At 39.7% G+C, this 18,686-nt stretch overlaps 1 protein-coding gene across 5 annotated transcripts in view; it reads left to right on the forward strand.

The window, feature by feature from the left end:
• Mi-2 (chromodomain-helicase-DNA-binding protein Mi-2 homolog) overlaps positions 1 to 18,686 on the forward strand; it is a 743,946-nt gene that overhangs the window by 523,630 nt on the left and 201,630 nt on the right. For all 5 annotated transcript variants that reach the window (XM_067141602.2, XM_067141598.2, XM_067141599.2 and 2 more), the window contains exon 27: positions 7,648 to 7,689. In XM_067141602.2, coding sequence (XP_066997703.2) covers positions 7,648 to 7,689 — 42 coding nt within the window. The remainder of the gene's footprint in view (positions 1 to 7,647; positions 7,690 to 18,686) is intronic.

An 18,686-nucleotide genomic window follows, 5' to 3' on the forward strand; every position in this document is an offset into this window, starting at 1 on the left:
TGTCGTTGAGTGCAGTTTGTTGGCTTTCAGGAGTTCTTAAATGCAGACTACTTCTGTCATTCGATTTACTGGCACATTGAGGAACTACATATCAGACCAATATTCTGGCATTTTGACATATATTAAAATATGTAGCAATTGTAGGGACATGGAAGTGGTGGTGGTGGTGGTGGTGGTGGTGGATTTATGCAGACCTCAGAGTACAGTTATACTAGCTGATGTGTAGAGAACTTTCATCTGAACTTTTAATGATCTCTCTTTTTTTAGTAATTTTTACTTGTAATCATTTCTTTTTAAATTTTTTACTTCTTCAAATAAAATTTTTATTGTTATATTGTGTTTATCAGTATACATTGAAATATCAACAATCCATTATATCGTGTTCACTACCTATTTTATTGGTGTATTCAGTTTGATATCCATCACAATGTCAGACATTTTCATCGTATTTCATTAAAGATTTTGACCAGGAATTTGAAATGGTTTACCAGTCCAGAAATCTTAGAAATATATGAATGACATGTAACTCAGTTTTCTGTTCTAAACTTGCCCATGCTCATGATTAGAGTATAGAACAAATTTTATGTTTCAGAAATATTGCAGTCTAAGTAATTTATCAGCTTCCTTAAATCAGTCATTCTGATCACTAGTCCAAAATTTTTATGAGTAATTTTGAGATGTAAGGCTCCTTTTATAGTTACATGCCACATGCTACACGCCACACGCCAAGCATGTGAATTAACATTGTTTAAATGGGACCATTTTATACTTACCTGCTCCCGTCTCGCGGTCGCTTCCTCCCGCCAGGCATGTGACTGAGGCGGGTCGGGACGAGCAGGTGGCCGCCACGCCTGACATGTCACGCCGCGCGGGTGGGACCAAAACCTTATGGGAATGTTTATAGTTGACGCTTCATGCCGGGCGGTTCAGTACAGTTTGTGGTGTAGTCTAGTGCTAACCAGGACAATGGATGCTGGATTAGATACGGAACTGCTCATTAGCGAATGCAGTGTAGATCGGTATTATGGGATCCAGGTAACCAAGACTACAAAAATCGAGATCTCCGGAATAAGGCGTGGGAGTAAATCTGCAGCGTTATCACCCCTACGTATGAAGAAAGATTCATATAATGCACACTCTCGAAACCAAACCGATTCGGGTCAGTCCCAATTGAACGATGTCCTCCCAAACCAACCTTCTACATCTTTGTCTGATCCAGGGCAATTCCAAATTTACTATAATGATCCACATCAACGCCGGCCATCATATATTTGCCTAGATGAATCTACACATTCTTGGAAATCAGCAAGTTCTGAATAGTTTTAAATGTGAAATGACTAGTCAGCAATATACAAAGGACATTAACGTTACTCAAAGCTAAAGTTACAAACATAATGTTAGAAATAATTTACATTTAGTTGTTTACATGGTATTTTATATAATGTTCTTTGTATTTAATACATCTGTAGATTGTAGTTTCACAGAACCGCTCTATTGGACGAATGGACAGGAAGTGTTTTCTTGTAATATGGAACTGACATTCTATTTTTCCAAATTCATCAAATGATTTTGGGGTCATCCTAAAATAATTAAAAATATTGTTTCGTCCTCTCGTAGGTCAGTGTAAAGGGTTTTGAAAGCTCCTATCATATACTGTATACTATGTTCAGAGGATGAAAACTAAAATGCCTTTTCCTCTTCTTTTACTGCCATTATCTCGCAGAGGTATGCAGCTGCGAATACTTTAGATGTAAAATCTGCCATTGTACCTGCTCGACAGATTTGAAACTATAAAAGGGTCCTTTCCAAGTGCGAACGCCACATGCCTGGCTTCAAGCATGTGGCATGTAGCATGTGGCATGTAAGTATAAAAGGAGCCTTAGATAAAAGGGTAATTTGTATAATGCATTTCAGATTGTAGGCTTTATACCTTTGTCTGCAGCACCACTGTATCGTTGCAAGATACCTGTGAGTTTGAGCATTATTTTAATATAAGTATAAGGAATATATGTGTAGTTCCTTCAAAATTTTCCACAGGCCTAATCTTTACAAGGTAATATCAAGACTAGAAATTATGTGACATTGTATTCATTATACAATTAAAAACAGTTTCTTGGCAAACTGTTCCACAAACAGGTATGTATTGTTTCATTATATCGAAGCAACTTACATCTATTGTATCAGAGTACTTTCAAAGAGCACACATCATCGACACAATAATATTCTCATTTTCTGGCTACAGCCTGATAGGGGCAGATATGCTACCTCTCCATTTTCTTCTATCATTCCACCACTCACCCTCTCCTCCCATTCATTTGCATTTCCATAGTCTGTTCGTGCAATCTTCCATCACTCATCATCTTAACATGTCCAAACCAGCTAACCCTCCCTTTATCACCAGAGCCTGAATATTGATGACCTAAAAATTATCTAAAACTTACCTCAGATTTTAAAAAAATGACCTAATAAAAATTATAAATTTATTTCTTAATAATTGTTTTTGACAAATAACAAATAAGAGGTTAGAATAACTGTATCAAAAACATTCTTAGTAAAATCAGTACATTACAAATAACCTATTAACACATTGGAGACGCCACCCGTAGTTTCTACGGGCGCATGATTTCATTGCTACTGACGCCGTTCGAAGAATATACGAACGTATGTTTTCACTGTGGCTAGGAAGAGAAACTGCTGTTCCAGCGACCTCTTACTTTACCAGGACACTGTCTGATACTTCTAGTGAGCATAGAATTTACTAGTTATGAGCTGAAGTCAAGAGCTATTCTTTCAAAGCATTTATAACACAGCTGCATTCCGACATAGACTTTGGCTGTGTCATCGCTCACTCTCAGCTGTGAAACGAGCGAGAAAGTACATGCGTACGGACAGGAAGAGTGTGTGTTTTGGGAACTTGGCTTGTTTGTGTCCTTCTTTTGGCTGTTATGTCTAATTCAAGCACACAAAATTTAGATGATGAATCCATATTGAATGTTCTTATGGAAGACTCGGGTTCTGAAATGGAGGACAATGGTGACAATTTCATACAAAGTGACCATGATGATTCTGACGCTTCAGGCAAGTACACTTATTATTTAGCTAATTTCAAATAGGTACAAAGTGGGTTCTGTTTTATTCCAGGTCCATAATAGTTTGGGCTGTTTCCTGTGTACAGATGACAACCTGCAGCAACCCGATGCAAACCCGTCGTCAAGTTATGAACTGCGGTCTTGCCAGATTGAAAAGGCTTCCATCAAAACTAAATTTAATCTCCATGCTTAAGTTGTTTGCAGATGATTCATGAAGTATGACAGCCATGTACAGTGCTAAGAGTATACAAGCAAGCACACAGCCTTGTTTCAATCCATGAGTGATTGGGAATGAATCTGATACTGAGTTACCATGAAGAAACTATCCAGACAGGCCATCATGAAGAGCTTTAACCAATTCCATGTAATGTTCAGGACATCCAAAATGTCTCCGTACTTTCCACATAGCAGATCTTGGTACTGAATCAAAGACTTTCTCCAGATCATAGAAAACTAAATGCAGAGGCTGCTGTTGCTCTCTGCATTTTTCCTGGAGTTGTCTAGCACAGAAGATCATATCTGTTGTGCCTCTGGAGGTTCGTAAACCACATTGAGATTCGGGCAAAATCCTCTCTGAGATAACTTGGAGCCGGTTTAATAGAATTCTTGTGAGAATTTTACCTGCGATTGGCAAAAGCAATATACCATGGTAGTTCCCACATACATTACGATCACCTTTCTTGAAGATATTGATGATGGTAGCATTCTTCAAGTCGTCAGGTACTTCTCGAGTTTCTCAAATCAAGAGAATGAGTGTGAAAAGTCTAGTCTTCTAGGGTATACCTCCAATTTGTATCAGTTCCAGAGGGATGTTACCAGGACCAGGAGCCTTCCTTGGTTTTAGTTGATTGAATGCTTTGGTGAAGTCTCTGTATATGGATGGAACTGCCATCTATGGTGGTTGGGGTTGCTGAGGGACAGTGCCATATAATTTGGTTGTAAAAGAAAAATCCATATCTGCTTTCCCAACTTGCAAATGCAGATCAGACGCGTGTCTGTTTATAAATGCCATTGGACAGTACTGTAAATGCAAACTTGTGTCCTCATACCAAGGTGGTGCAGCTCTTTTCAGGCACACCTCCAGTGGAGGTTAGCTGCATGTACCATTTCAACCACATACCAGCCCTCCTGCCATTCTTAAGTTTCTGGCAGTACCGGGAATCAAATCCGGGCCCCTGAGGACGGCAGCTAATAACCCTAACTGTTACGCTACGTAGGTGGAGGGACAGTACTGTGAGTGTTAAGGGATTAAAAAGTGTTACCATCAGAATAGGTGGTAATGAAATCAGAGGTTTACAGTAATGTTATGTATACTTGCTGATGGAACTTAACTTCCACCATACATTGTCTTGAAGAGAAAGACATTACCGAAAGAAAAACTGCCTGCTGATGTTGTCAGAACTCAGGACTCCAGATCAATATTCATTGCTGAAATGTGTTTGGCAGCGTCGCCCTGGTGCATTGCTTTGAAGGAAAAGCTTGCTTGTTATGGACAGCTACCATGGTATACAACAGAGGCTGTGTAGAAGCAAACCAAGGATGCAAAAATCAATCTAGCAATAATTCCAGGAGGATTGACGCCGTATGTTACAGCCGTTGGATGTCTGTGTAAACCGTCCGTTCAAAGCAGCCTTGAAACGGCTGTGTACCGTGTGAGTGGCGGCTGACAATCGTGCACTGATGCCAACTGGTCGTATTAAGCGCCCGGAAGTTCAACTGCTTTGTTCGTGGGTAAAGACCACGTGGGATCGTATCTCTGGTGACCTAATCCAGAAAAGTTTCCAGAAGTGCAGTATTTCTAATGCTACAGATGGAGGCAAAGATGAGTTACAGTGAAATCTCCAAAGTTGATACCTCTGGTGATGAATGAAGTGTTGACTATCGTTCTGTGATTGATAACTTTTTCTGTGTGTGATTTAAATAATTTATAGGGTATTATTTCAAGGACACTTAAAATCTGTCTGAAACTATTTTAAATTCATGAAACATACGTAATGAAATGACATTGTTCTGTGGTAAATATTGTAAATAAATTTGAGTGAAACTTTTTTAAATTTAAATTTTGTCCTTTGAAATACAGGGTGGCAGTTTCATGCATAATGTTCTCATACATATGTGGACACCTATATTATACCGATATTGTATAAGGACTACAAACCATAATAAGCTAAATTATACTCTTATCTTGGGTATTTTCATCATAGGAACAGCTCAAAATAATTGGAAAGTGTGATGGCTTCTCACAAAATGGCAAACCATGAATATCATGTTTTCAGTGATGAGAATTGAATGCTGCCATCTGGTGGTTCATTTCAAAATAGGCATTTTTCCATTTCTACCAGCATGCAAGGATCTCTTGATACAAGACCTTGTACAGTAGGATCAGACTTTAATATATAAATAAATATGGCCGATGCATCGGTTGAATGTAAACAAACCTGTTAAACATAACCTTCTGATTTATCGTACTGAATTGCTAAGTTGTCAGTAATAACGTACAAATTTAAATATATCAGGTTAAGGTAAAATAACAAAATACGGAGATCCATCTGAAAATGTAGGGCATTTTAAACTAAATGTCGACACTAGACACATGTAAGGCAGAGACCTATTTGCAAGAAACGTGTTTGTGTACTGATGACATTGATTCATCAGCAATATTGAACACTAATTGTATCACTATAATTATCTCAAGCTCATGCATTACATGTAAAACATCAATTATGGAGTTATGTGGTGTATCAGTTAAAAAAATATATATATCAGGGAAGGTCAATAGTATCTTATTTCATGGTTATGACATTGAAGAAATAAAAACAGACATCTACTCAATTTTCTGCCATACGCAATACTTTTCATCCTCTGTAAGTCAGTATACACACTACATTCCTGATTCTTAGAGCAGTTTAGTATTTTCATTCACAAATGCTTTACTTGGGGTAATAGAACCAATTCTATCTAGACATACATTTAGATAAGCATTATGTGGAAAATTCAAAATATAAATCTTATGCAAGATAGGATTGCATTCTAAATAACAGCCGTGGAGAATATCTGATGCATTTCAAAGAGTGGCAGTTTCAATTCAATCAATCAGTCATCAGTGATCTGAATTTTGGGCTCTCGTCCAAGTGGCAGATTACCTATCACTTGTTTAACCCGTCTTTTAAGAAAAGATTTAAAAGGAGTTGGAAATTTATCAAATTGGTGTAGATATACAGTAGTAGGAGACACCATTGGTAAATTATTCTGTCCATAATTCTTCTTCCTGTAAATCAATACATTTTTCTCTTTTTTAAGTTACACTGTCACTTACAGTAAATATTTATGTGGCCAACTATTTGGGTGTTAATGTGCATTATACGAAAATGCGTATGTCACCGGAGAACTTCAAATAATGTTCAAGAAATGTATTAGAAACATAACTCTGTTACGAATTATAGTTCTCTCATAACAATAATTCTTATAATGCTTTACCTAACTGTTATACTCCATCCGTTACACTTCAGATAATCTTTGTCTCTCAATAGGAGAATCGATTTGAAGTTCTCCAGTGGCATATGCATTTTCATATAAAGCACATTAACACCCAAATAGTTGGCCACGTAAATACTTACTGTAAGTGACAATTTCATCCCTCAATACCTTGTCCTCTAATTTAACAGAGAACATAATCTTCATTCACAGATAAAATAAATAGCGGTATCACTTGTTATAACCTCGCTTTTACAAACCTTAAATATATTAGGGTAGGCACCAAAAGAGAGTTTTGGCCTTATCTGGAAAAAATAGCTTACCAAGTACACAGAAAACATCCCCTGTAATGAGAAATGTATCCTCGAATACTTTAATGCACCCTAATAAATTATTTGTAACTAGGAAATCATCACGAGTACACTTGATCTGAATGTCATTGCATCTCCTTCAGTATGAATTACATCCAGTCACACAAACGATTGACACGTCCTAATATATATTCGTTTTAAAACCAAATTTCAATAAAAACATCACTACACCGTTTCCTAATCAACCAAACGAACAGAAAGAACTAAACTGATGCTTCGAACATGCTCATTTTTACATTTGAACAAACTGAACGTGGCGCCATTTTAGCTAATATCGGTAGCTGCATTAAGATCTAATATATCGTAGTTGGTCTTGCTTGATAGCACCTCGCTCTTTGGAAACTCCGTAGAATAAATAATGCTTAAAAATGATCATTCTTTGGAAACTCCAGAGAATAAATGAAGCTTAAAAATTCGTATGTCCTCGTGAAGAAACAATGTATTGAAGGTTTTCTCCAGGTATTTTTTAGCGTTTTCTTAATTTAGAGCACTTTCAACATACTTAAAACTTAAGGATTATATATTAAATCAGTGAAAGCTGAAAGGAAATTACCTCCATTTTATCAAATCATTCACAAAACTCTTTTTGCTCCTCTAAAGAGTTGTAGCTTAGCTTGTTTTTCCAGTCATGCTTTCAGTTAAAGTGCATTTTTATATTTTTAAATTTAATACTCTGCATATTGTACTTGATTACTATTATTTTATTATTTCAGATGATGACAAGGAAGACGATGACTTTGATGAGAAGAATGATGGTAAGTTATTTTGTAGATAAATTTTTGAGGCATAATAGCTGGGTGACATTGTTGCTGGCTTCTCAACATTGTGGCTGTGATTTTAAAGGAAATGTAACATTTGTGTGGTTTATATTCCATATAAAAGTGGGAAGTGGATATCCCGTGGCTGTGATCATGATATCAACAGTCTCTTTAAAACTATAAACTTAATTTAAATAACTACATTAGTTGGATGGTGTTATGCATCACTTGATCAAGTACCAAAAATAGATTCAAAGATATTTACACAAATGCAAAATCCTGTGTGATAATTCATCTTTCCTGTGAAATGTAAAGTATTATATACCGAAATGAATATAAAAACATGAAATTTTTGTTCATGTATCAGAATTAGTGATATTTTAAATATATTGTCATAATCTGAGGTAATGGCCTATGGTCATTTGATGCTTAGTTGTCATTCCTTTAAAAAGTTCAGTTCAGTGTAGAACGTGCTATATTTTGATACATTTTTTTTTACTCATTTATGTACAGGATATTATTCTGACAAATACCGCATTATGTACGAGGGCTGTTTTTTTTCAACCTCCATTGGGCTATGAAAAAGACGCATTGACATAACAAAATGATTTTATCAAGTAAAAAATTTAGAAGTTTCATATTTATTTTTCTACATAATAGCTAAAACAATGTAGGCATTTGTCGTGTCGTGACACCAGCTTTCCAATGCCCTCTGCAAAGGAGTCTGCATTAGTGAGGTAATGCGCATCCCGACAGCCTCCTGAATTTCTTCGTTTGTACTCCACAAATGGAGGTTTACGATCAAACTTCCTACAGCAATCTGACATTTCAATTCTTCTCTGTACGAATTGTGACTCAACACTTAGGATACTGGAAATTTTGTTCATATTGGGCCCCAACAGTATTGACTAACAATCACAAAACTCAGCAAATGGTGTCGGCTGTAACGTTTCTCACGCGTGACCATACTGAGGGTGAAGATTTTTTTTAAGTCTGTCATTACTGGTTATGAAACTTGAGTCCTGTATGATGACACTCCAGAAACCAAAGAACAGTCTAAGCAGTAGATGCATCCTTCTCCTATAAAAAAGGCCAAAAATGTTTAAATTGATGCTGAGGATAAGGAAAACAATGGCTGCCATTATTTGGGACCATAAAGGTGTCTTGTTGGTGGACTTTATGCAGCAGGAGGCTGTCAAGATGCACAGTACCTCACTGGTGGCAGACTTCTTTGCAGATGGCATCGGAAAGCTGGTGTCACGATACGATAAATGCTTAAATTGTTTTGCCGATTATGTAGAATATGAAAAGTTTTAGTTTAACATTGTTTGTAATGTAAACCGCATTGCAGAAAATTTTGTATTGAAGAGGTGGAACGGTTAAACAAAAACTTTTAATTTTCTATGTAATCACAGTTCAATACGGACCAATCAACATGAAATTTATCTCTCTTAATTAGCAATTATATGGAAAAATAAGTATGAAACTACTAAACATTTAGTGATAAAATCATTTTCTTATATCAGTGTGTCCTTTTTTTATAGCCCATCAAAGGTTGGAAAAAAACGGCCTTCGTATTATATTGATCATATTCATCTGCAGACCTCTTTCACAAATGCCTGCAATTTTGATGCATAATTCAGACTCAGAAATGGCTGTTGGTCACTTCATTCAAAACTTCAGTGATTGAGGGGTTGACATTTGGTCAAAATTAATTTCCCGCAAAAACCGTGTTGAGTACAAAATTCCGAACATTTAATTATATAAAACTTAATAAATTTATTTGGATAATGCAGAGTTGTGTAAATCATTTTAAGAGGTGATGGTATCGGTGCAGTATATGGCAGTAATGGCTTGCAAGTGAAATCATGCCAATTAAACAATTAAATCTCACTATTTCCGTGATAAAGTATTTTGACAATGGTGGATTCTGCACAAGTTTTGCACTATTTTCTCAGAGCTGTGTGTGTTGTGACAGATGTTTAGCAGTACCGTATTGCCCAGATATAAGATGCCATTACATATAAGATGACCCTTTGCCGGGCTGAGTGGTTAAGGCGCTGGCCTTCTGACCCCAACTTGGCAGGTTCGATTCTGGTTCAGTCCGGTGGTATTTGAAGGTGCTCAAATACGTCAGCCTCGTGTCGGTAGATTTACTGGCACGTGAAAGAACTCCTGTGGGACTAAATTCCGGCACCTCGGCGTCTCCGAAAACTGTAAAGGAGTAGTTAGTGGGACGTAAAACAAATATTATTATTATTATTATTATTATTATTATTATTATTATTATTATTGTTACCGAGTTTTAGTGGTAGGTAGAGGTGAAAGAAGGTGCGGGCGTGAACGGGTCTCAAACTACGGAATCAAAGTTAATGTAAAATTTAACAAGGTTATATTTTCTTTTCAAAAACAAAGAAATAACAAGCATGGCAGGTACAAAGTAGCAAATCAAAAGGGGAGTTACAATATTTACAGGATTTGGGGCTTCGCGCCCTGACTATACACTGCTTGGGCAATCAGCTCAGTTTTACCCCAAACACAAGTTTCAACAGAGGGGCAGAAAACCCCATTCATGCCTAGGAGCCCTTGCTCCAAATTACACTGAAAAGCCTCCTCGAGGCATACAACACTCAATTTTCAAAAGAGCCACTCGCTCTCAAATTTAAGCCTCTCCCAGGCCACACCAAACTCCACCTTCAAGTTGTCCTCACTGGACATAGACACAGGGGTAAAATACCCAACCTACTGAGGTCTATTAAATGAAAAGGGGCAATTACATGACCTCTAAAAAAACAATTTGAGAGGAGGCGATCTTGCACTCCTAATACACTTGTTTTTAAAACCTAATCTGGCTCTAGGCCATAAATGCAAGGGCTAATCCCATACTACAGAGGTGACTTTAGAAAAGAGCAATTGGTTTTACATTAACGAAGAATAGGTTGAGAAAAATAAGTTCACCTCAAAACAATGTGAGTGGGAGCTCGAGAGGGTTAGCACACTCTATCCCAATATGCAGCTTAAAAGAGAATAGATGAAAAGATTGGTTACATTTTAGGAAAAGGTTACATGGTGGAAACGCTTCGAACCCGCTCCGAGAGTTAAACTGCCAACCTAGCAAGAAAAGAAGTTATTAAGAGGCCATTACCTGGTGTTGAACAGCTGGAGAAGAAAGAGGCGCTTCCCGCCCCCTGCTATGTACTTTACACACTGAAAGATGGAACAGAAGTGGCCCGGAGACCCAAAAATCAGCAGTTTATATCCTCTCGCAGAAGTTTCGAGGCGTTAGGGGAATGAAAACACCCTCCCGCAAATTCTTTATTGGCTAGGGTACAGAAACATATCCAAGTTGGGGGAAGATACATCGGATTGGTCGGAAATAACTCAAAGAAATTCGGGATTGGATAAATCTAAAACAAGGGGAAAAAGAGGGGTATACAGCCAACTTAAACAATAACAGAAAGAAATTTAGCAAAGAACAAACATTTGAAATAAAAATTTCTCCAACAAAATAGTTCTTTGACTCCGCACTAGGTTGCACTATTGGTGATCTTCAGTAGTGTCCTCTAGAAGAGAAAGTTCACACTTCTTACTTCAAGCGAAACAAAAACACATCAAAAATGACACAGTTCAAAAACTCAAAGTTTTCCATGTGGTGACATCTTCAGAGAAGTAGAGAATTAGTAGCGTAGATAAAGTTCAGACTTCCTCCAAAAGAGGAGTTTCAACAGGCGCACATTTTAAATTAGCGGAGTGGAGGTGTACCGCCCGGTACACACCTCCCCCCCCAAAAGTTCCTCCCGCGGTGACACATGAAATGTTTGAAAACAAGGTCCAAGTTTTGATGTAGATATGGAGATTAATTGCCAAAAAAAAAATTTATAAGATTTTCTTAATTTGTTTTGATTCAGTTTCAAAATTTTGTTGTTGCAGGTGAAGTATAGTCTTTAAATTTGTAGAAGTAGAATTCTGAAGATAAACTTTTAATACTCAAAAGTGATGAAAAATTTTGCGATGTCCACCAAATATTGCTGTTGAATTCCCAAGTGTAGTCATTGCTTATAGTAACTGTTCATGTAGTTGATGTTGATGAAGTTGGATGGCCAGACCGGCCATTGCAGCTTGCGTCCAAAGGAGGCCGCTCGGACCCCTCAAGTACCCTGAGATACCGCTCGCCCGCACTATGAGGGGAGCAGAGGTGTTGAACACGCCGCGCCCGCGGTGAACATATACAGGCTGCGGGCAAGTAGCAGGTCGTGCGCCGCGCCTCAGCCTTGGCCGGGAGGAGAGCTCCGGCTCGCCGTGCACCTGACGTCCTCGCTGGAGAAGAGGGGGCCCGTCCTCTGCCCCAGTTGCTGCACGGCGCCGCGCGGCTGCGGGGGCACTGAAACATTAAAGCTAGGCGGCAGAATTGTGTTGGACCATCATGTTTTTTTTTGAGGGCACAGGCATGTAGAGAGATTGAGGGGCCAGCGGCGTGCAGATATCCATGGCATTTCAACTAAGCCAGCCACGGTGTGTAGTGGAGCAGGAGACGGGAGCGTGGTAATGGCCGTGGCAAGGACAGGATGGCAGTTTAACAAATCGGGGGAGGTTTCACACAAATGCTTACATATAAAACAAAATAGAAGGAGCAGAATGCCTTAAGAGGGGAAACTCAAAAAAAAATATAACCTTCATATTCCTATCAAATTATATGAAGCAAGTTGACACAAAATTTACACCGGTTTCACCTGGGACAGGTGAACTCTAAATATCCTCTCGGTGGCTGGATTACTTAACAACAACGTAACTGGCGTAAGAAAATCGAGAATGATACAAGGCCCATGAAATCTGGGGGCAAGCTTGCCCACGGGAACAAAGTTCTTGACCATCACCTGGTCACCTACATTCAAAGTGGTGGGTCTCCGTCCACGATCATACCTTTCCCTAACCTTTTCATGAGATACCTTAAGATTGGCTTCAGCCTTCTTCCAAAGATCTTTAATATTATCCGGATCTATTGTCTCGGGTAGAATGTCACTCAGAGACCAGAGGTTAGAGAGCGGCGAGTTGGGAACAAACTTGAACATCAAAGAAGCTGGAGTAAATTTATGTGATTCATGAACCGCCGAATTCAAAGCAAAAGCTAACCAATGCAGGGACGTGTCCCACCTGGAATGATCATCAAACATGATGATAGGCAATAAGTGCGGACCTGAGATTACGATTAACCCGTTCAGCCAGAGATGGTTGAGGGTAATAAGCAGAAGTAGTTACATGAGAGATGGATAAGTCAAAACAGAATTTACGAAAAAGATTTGATGTAAACGCCTTAGCATTATCGGACACAATATATTGGCACGGACCAAAAGAAGCAAAAATAGAATTTAGGCAAGTAATGGTGGACTGAGCGGTAGCCAGCTTAGTCGGAAATAACCAAGAAAATCTGGTAAAACCATCTACGCATACAAAGATGAACTTGTTAGCATTACCCTTTGACTGGGGGAAGGGTCCTACATAATCAATATACAGGCGTTCCATGGGGCGCGACGCTTGCTGAGAAGACAAGAGGCCTACCTTGGTGGACATGGTCGGTTTACTAAGCAAACAGGATTTACAAGCCTTTACTAGTTCACGGATTTCACCGTCCATACCTTTCCAGATGAACATTTCACGAATTTTTTCACGAGTTTTAAAGATACCAAGATGCCCTCCTAATGGGGTCTCATGATAATACTTGAAGATCATGGGTACAAGAACCGCTGGAACAACCACTTTCATCATCTTATCCTGCCTCGAAGGGCAACATAGAACACCATTCCTCAGAACATAAGGGACAACATGTTCCCCAGAAGAAAGGGTTTCCATTATCGGAGCCAGCGTCGGATCTTCACGTTGGTATTTCTCGATATCCCTAAAGAGCATGGGAGCATCTGTTAGGATGGCGTTAACCTCAGATAGTATGGACTCGGAAGGTGATGAACTGTCGACCGGTTCATGGGTCTCGACGTCGTTAGAAAACATACGGCTGAGTCCATCAGCAACAACATTTTCGGTACCTCTGATATGTCTAACATCAAACTGGAAGGCAGAAATACGAATGGCCCAGCGGGCTATACGACCAGTACGACGCGGCCTACCTAAGACCCAGCTTAGGGCTTGATTATCTGTCTCCAGGTCGAATTTGACATGTTCTAGATAGAGACGGAACTTCTCTAAGGCGAATAAGACTGCCAAACCTTCGAGCTCATAGATGGAATACTTGGCTTCTTGAGCCGACAATGTCCTAGACGCATAGGCGACGGGTCGCCTCCCTAGTTCAGTCTCTTGAAGAAGGACTGCCGCTACTGCTGACGACGACGCGTCGGTTTGGACGATGAATTTCTTCGAGAAATCAGGCATAGCAAGTACAGGGGCATTACAGAGAGCTAATTTAAGGTCTTCAAAAGCGGCTTGTTGAGAAGGTCCCCACTCGAATTTGATGCCTTTCCTACGAAGAAGGTTTAAGGGCGCCGCTCTATTAGCGAAGTTAGGAATAAACTTCCTGAAGAAATTCACCATACCAATAAACCTGGCGATGCCTTTGATGTCCTTGGGAGGTTTAAAATCACGGATGGCCTGTGTTCTAGAATGATCGACGGCTACACCATCAGGTGACACAATATGCCCTAGGAAAGACATAGAGGGCTTAGCAAAGGCAACCTTGGACAACTTAACAGTTAACCCAGCTTTACGAAGGCGATCGAGAACTTCTCGCAGATGATCTAGATGCTCTTCAAAAGTCTCTGAAAATACGACGACATCATCCAAGTAGTGATATAAGTACTCAAACTTGATGTCGGAGAAGACCCTATCTAGTAGCCTAGTGAGTACAGCTGCTCCCGTAGGGAGCCTGAAAGGCACGCGGTTGTATTCGTATAAATTCCAGTCCGTGGCAAACGCTGTAAGATGTTTAGACTTTTCGGCAAGGGGAATTTGGTTATAGGCCTGATTCAAGTCCAAGATAGTAAAGAACTTGGCCTTACGAAACCATGAAAAACAAGAATGAAGGTCGGGAAGGGGCACAGATTGTAACACCACCTTCCGATTGAGAGCCCTGTAATCAATTACAGGTCTGAAGCCTCCTTGGGGTTTCGGAACTAGAAAAATAGGCGAAGAATACGCCGACTTAGATGGCTTAATAATACCATCCTTCAACATCTGATCGATAATTTCTTTTAGAGCCTTCATTTTAGGTGGAGATAGCCTATACGGTGGAAAACGGACAGGAATCGAATCCGTGACCTCAATTTTGTATTCGATCAGGTCAGTAACACCAAGAGTATCAGAGAACACCTCGGGAAACGACTGACACAATTTGCGAATACTATCAGCCTGCTCCTCAGGTAGATGTCTAAGGTCTAACAACATCTCATCCTGGGTAGGCGAAATAGAAGAACATGATGCAGAATTACACTTTAATAGAGGGATATTACAATTAGAGGCAAATTTGAAAGTGCAAGACCTACTCTGAAGATCGAGCACAAGACCAGTGTGAGAAATAAAGTCTGCTCCCAATATAATGGGGCAAGACAAGTGCTTGGCCACAAACAATTTAACTTTCCATGTGAATTTAAAAATACGAATTTTGACATGTAAGAAACCGAGAATTTCTAATGGAGAGGAATTAGCCGAAACGTATTGGATCGCCGACAAACAATAGTTAGGAAGCTTACAAACAGATTTCAATTTTGAATACCAATCAGCCGAAATAATAGAACAAACACTACCTGAATCTAAGAGAGCTGTTATAGGCTCGTTATTTAACTCAATTTTGAGAAAGGGGACCGGTGCGGGGGTATCCGCCGCAATCCTAAGACACTCTTTGGGACCTTCAAAAGATGAATTTGAAAATTGCTCGTTCCCTGAATTTACAACCTGTTTACCAGGGGCTGAGTCTCGGGAAGATGAATTAGTCGACTCAGCCGAAGCCACTAGTCACTTTTTATTATTGGCATAGGTGGAATTTGCACCAGAAGTTGAGCAGGAGGGGGTGCTATTTGAATTGGGACAATTCTTGGCAATATGTGAGAAAGCCCCACATTTAAAACAGCCTTGTGCTGAACCAGCTCCATTATTTGCCCTACTAGTTTTGACCAATGGACATTTATTGCGAAGATGGTCAGACGACCCGCAAGCATAACATTTACGGGGTGTGACTGGTCGGCGAGGTGGAGGCCGAGTATTACTAAACGAAGGAGGGGGTTCTTTTGCCACACGCAAAGAATCGGCGTACCTAACTCCTTCCGCTGAGACGGCCAACGCTTCAAGTTCAGAGAAAGTCTGCGGGCATGCCGCGAAACACAAATATGACCTATAAGGTGGTGAAATGCCTTCTACAATGGCTTGTACAATCTGGTCCTCAGGGAAGTGCAGAGCAAACACCCTAGTATAAAACTTAATGTCCTGTATGAAATCAGCCAAGTTTTCATCCAAGCGTTGTACACGGTAATAGTACTTCTGAATAAGGGAAGACCTGGCCCTAGCCGGGATGAAGTTAGCCTGCAAATGGGCATGGAAATCCTCAATAGATGATTGCTCGGCAATGGCTCTTACGATTTTATCTGAGAGAATACCAATAGCATACGGATAGATAATTTGCAAAATTTGACATGGAGAAAGAGAAAACACAAGTGCATGATCCTGAAATTCAACTAGAAATCTTAAAAATGAAATTACATCACTGGTGGTATTAACAGAAAACTTAGAGATTCCTCTGAGCAACATTGCCAATGGATGAGGCAAGCTGCTAAACCCGGGTGACATAGTAGGTAAAGGTTTCAATGGCAAGGAAGTTAATTCAGAACGGATGTTACTCAACAATGCACGGCGTTCAGACTCGTTGTCCAATGGGGCAGAGATAGTTTGAGCAGCGATGGTTTTCCTATTTACTTCTCCCTTAGAAGGTTCTTCCTCGCTGCCTACATTCACTACGGTGGGTTGATCAGATTTGGGAGGAACTTCCCCAGTTAACAATTGAGTGACCTTACTAGATAATTCGGAAATATTTTCCAGGAGCGTACTAGCTTCCTTCCTCTGAACGTCATTCAGTTTTAGAGACAACAGATCGTTAACCCTATTCGAAAAATGATATAGCCTAGCTTGCACACGCTTAATTTGATTAGGAGAGGGATCATTTTCATCAAAAAAACTAACTACAGAAGATAGCCCAGTAATATTCTCGACGATCGTGGAAAGAGAGTCGTCAATATCTTTCTCTCCCAATGTGGGGATGGAAATGGGCAGATCAAGGGACTCTCTAAGCTTATTTGTATCTACTGCAACCGTGCCTCCAGATTGCACATTTCTAATAGTCAGTTCGTAGATCAACTCCTCCTTGCGCAAATAGTTAAGATGGAGAACATCGCGAGGGCCGGGCATGATGACCGAACAATTTTGAAAAGGTCAAAAAAAAATTCCAGCAACTGAGAAAATTGTTAGAGTTCGGAACAAAACAATGTTTAGCCGTCAAAAGGGGCTAAATTGAGACCCATTCAACCACGCTCTGCTACCACTTGTTACCGAGTTTTAGTGGTAGGTAGAGCTGAAAGAAGGTGCGGGCGTGAACGGGTCTCAAACTACGGAATCAAAGTTAATGTAAAATTTAACAAGGTTATATTTTCTTTTCAAAAACAAAGAAATAACAAGCATGGCAGGTACAAAGTAGCAAATCAAAAGGGGAGTTACAATATTTACAGGATTTGGGGCTTCGCGCCCTGACTATACACTGCTTGGGCAATCAGCTCAGTTTTACCCCAAACACAAGTTTCAACAGAGGGGCAGAAAACCCCATTCATGCCTAGGAGCCCTTGCTCCAAATTACACTGAAAAGCCTCCTCGAGGCATACAACACTCAATTTTCAAAAGAGCCACTCGCTCTCAAATTTAAGCCTCTCCCAGGCCACACCAAACTCCACCTTCAAGTTGTCCTCACTGGACATAGACACAGGGGTAAAATACCCAACCTACTGAGGTCTATTAAATGAAAAGGGGCAATTACATGACTTCTAAAAAAACAATTTGAGAGGAGGCGATCTTGCACTCCTAATACACTTGTTTTTAAAACCTAATCTGGCTCTAGGCCACAAATGCAAGGGCTAATCCCATACTACAGAGGTGACTTTAGAAAAGAGCAATTGGTTTTACATTAACGAAGAATAGGTTGAGAAAAATAATTTCACCTCAAAACAATGTGAGTGGGAGCTCGAGAGGGTTAGCACTCTCTATCCCAATATGCAGCTTAAAAGAGAATAGATGAAAAGATTGGTTACATTTTAGGAAAAGGTTACATGGTGGAAACGCTTCGAACCCGCTCCGAGAGTTAAACTGCCAACCTAGCAAGAAAAGAAGTTATTAAGAGGCCATTACCTGGTGTTGAACAGCTGGAGAAGAAAGAGGCGCTTCCCGCCCCCTGCTATGTACTTTACACACTGAAAGATGGAACAGAAGTGGCCCGGAGACCCAAAAATCAGCAGTTTATATCCTCTCGCAGAAGTTTCGAGGCGTTAGGGGAATGAAAACACCCTCCCGCAAATTCTTTATTGGCTAGGGTACAGAAACATATCCAAGTTGGGGGAAGATACATCGGATTGGTCGGAAATAACTCAAAGAAATTCGGGATTGGATAAATCTAAAACAAGGGGAAAAAGAGGGGTATACAGCCAACTTAAACAATAACAGAAAGAAATTTAGCAAAGAACAAACATTTGAAATAAAAATTTCTCCAACAAAATAGTTCTTTGACTCTGCACTAGGTTGCACTATTGGTGATCTTCAGTAGTGTCCTCTAGAAGAGAAAGTTCACACTTCTTACTTCAAGCGAAACAAAAACACATCAAAAATGACACAGTTCAAAAACTCAAAGTTTTCCATGTGGTGACATCTTCAGAGAAGTAGAGAATTAGTAGCGTAGATAAAGTTCAGACTTCCTCCAACAGAGGAGTTTCAACAGGCGCACATTTTAAATTAGCGGAGTG

Source organism: Anabrus simplex, chromosome 2 (genome assembly GCF_040414725.1).
Source record: "Anabrus simplex isolate iqAnaSimp1 chromosome 2, ASM4041472v1, whole genome shotgun sequence".
In the NCBI taxonomy this organism is placed as follows: domain Eukaryota; kingdom Metazoa; phylum Arthropoda; class Insecta; order Orthoptera; family Tettigoniidae; genus Anabrus; species Anabrus simplex.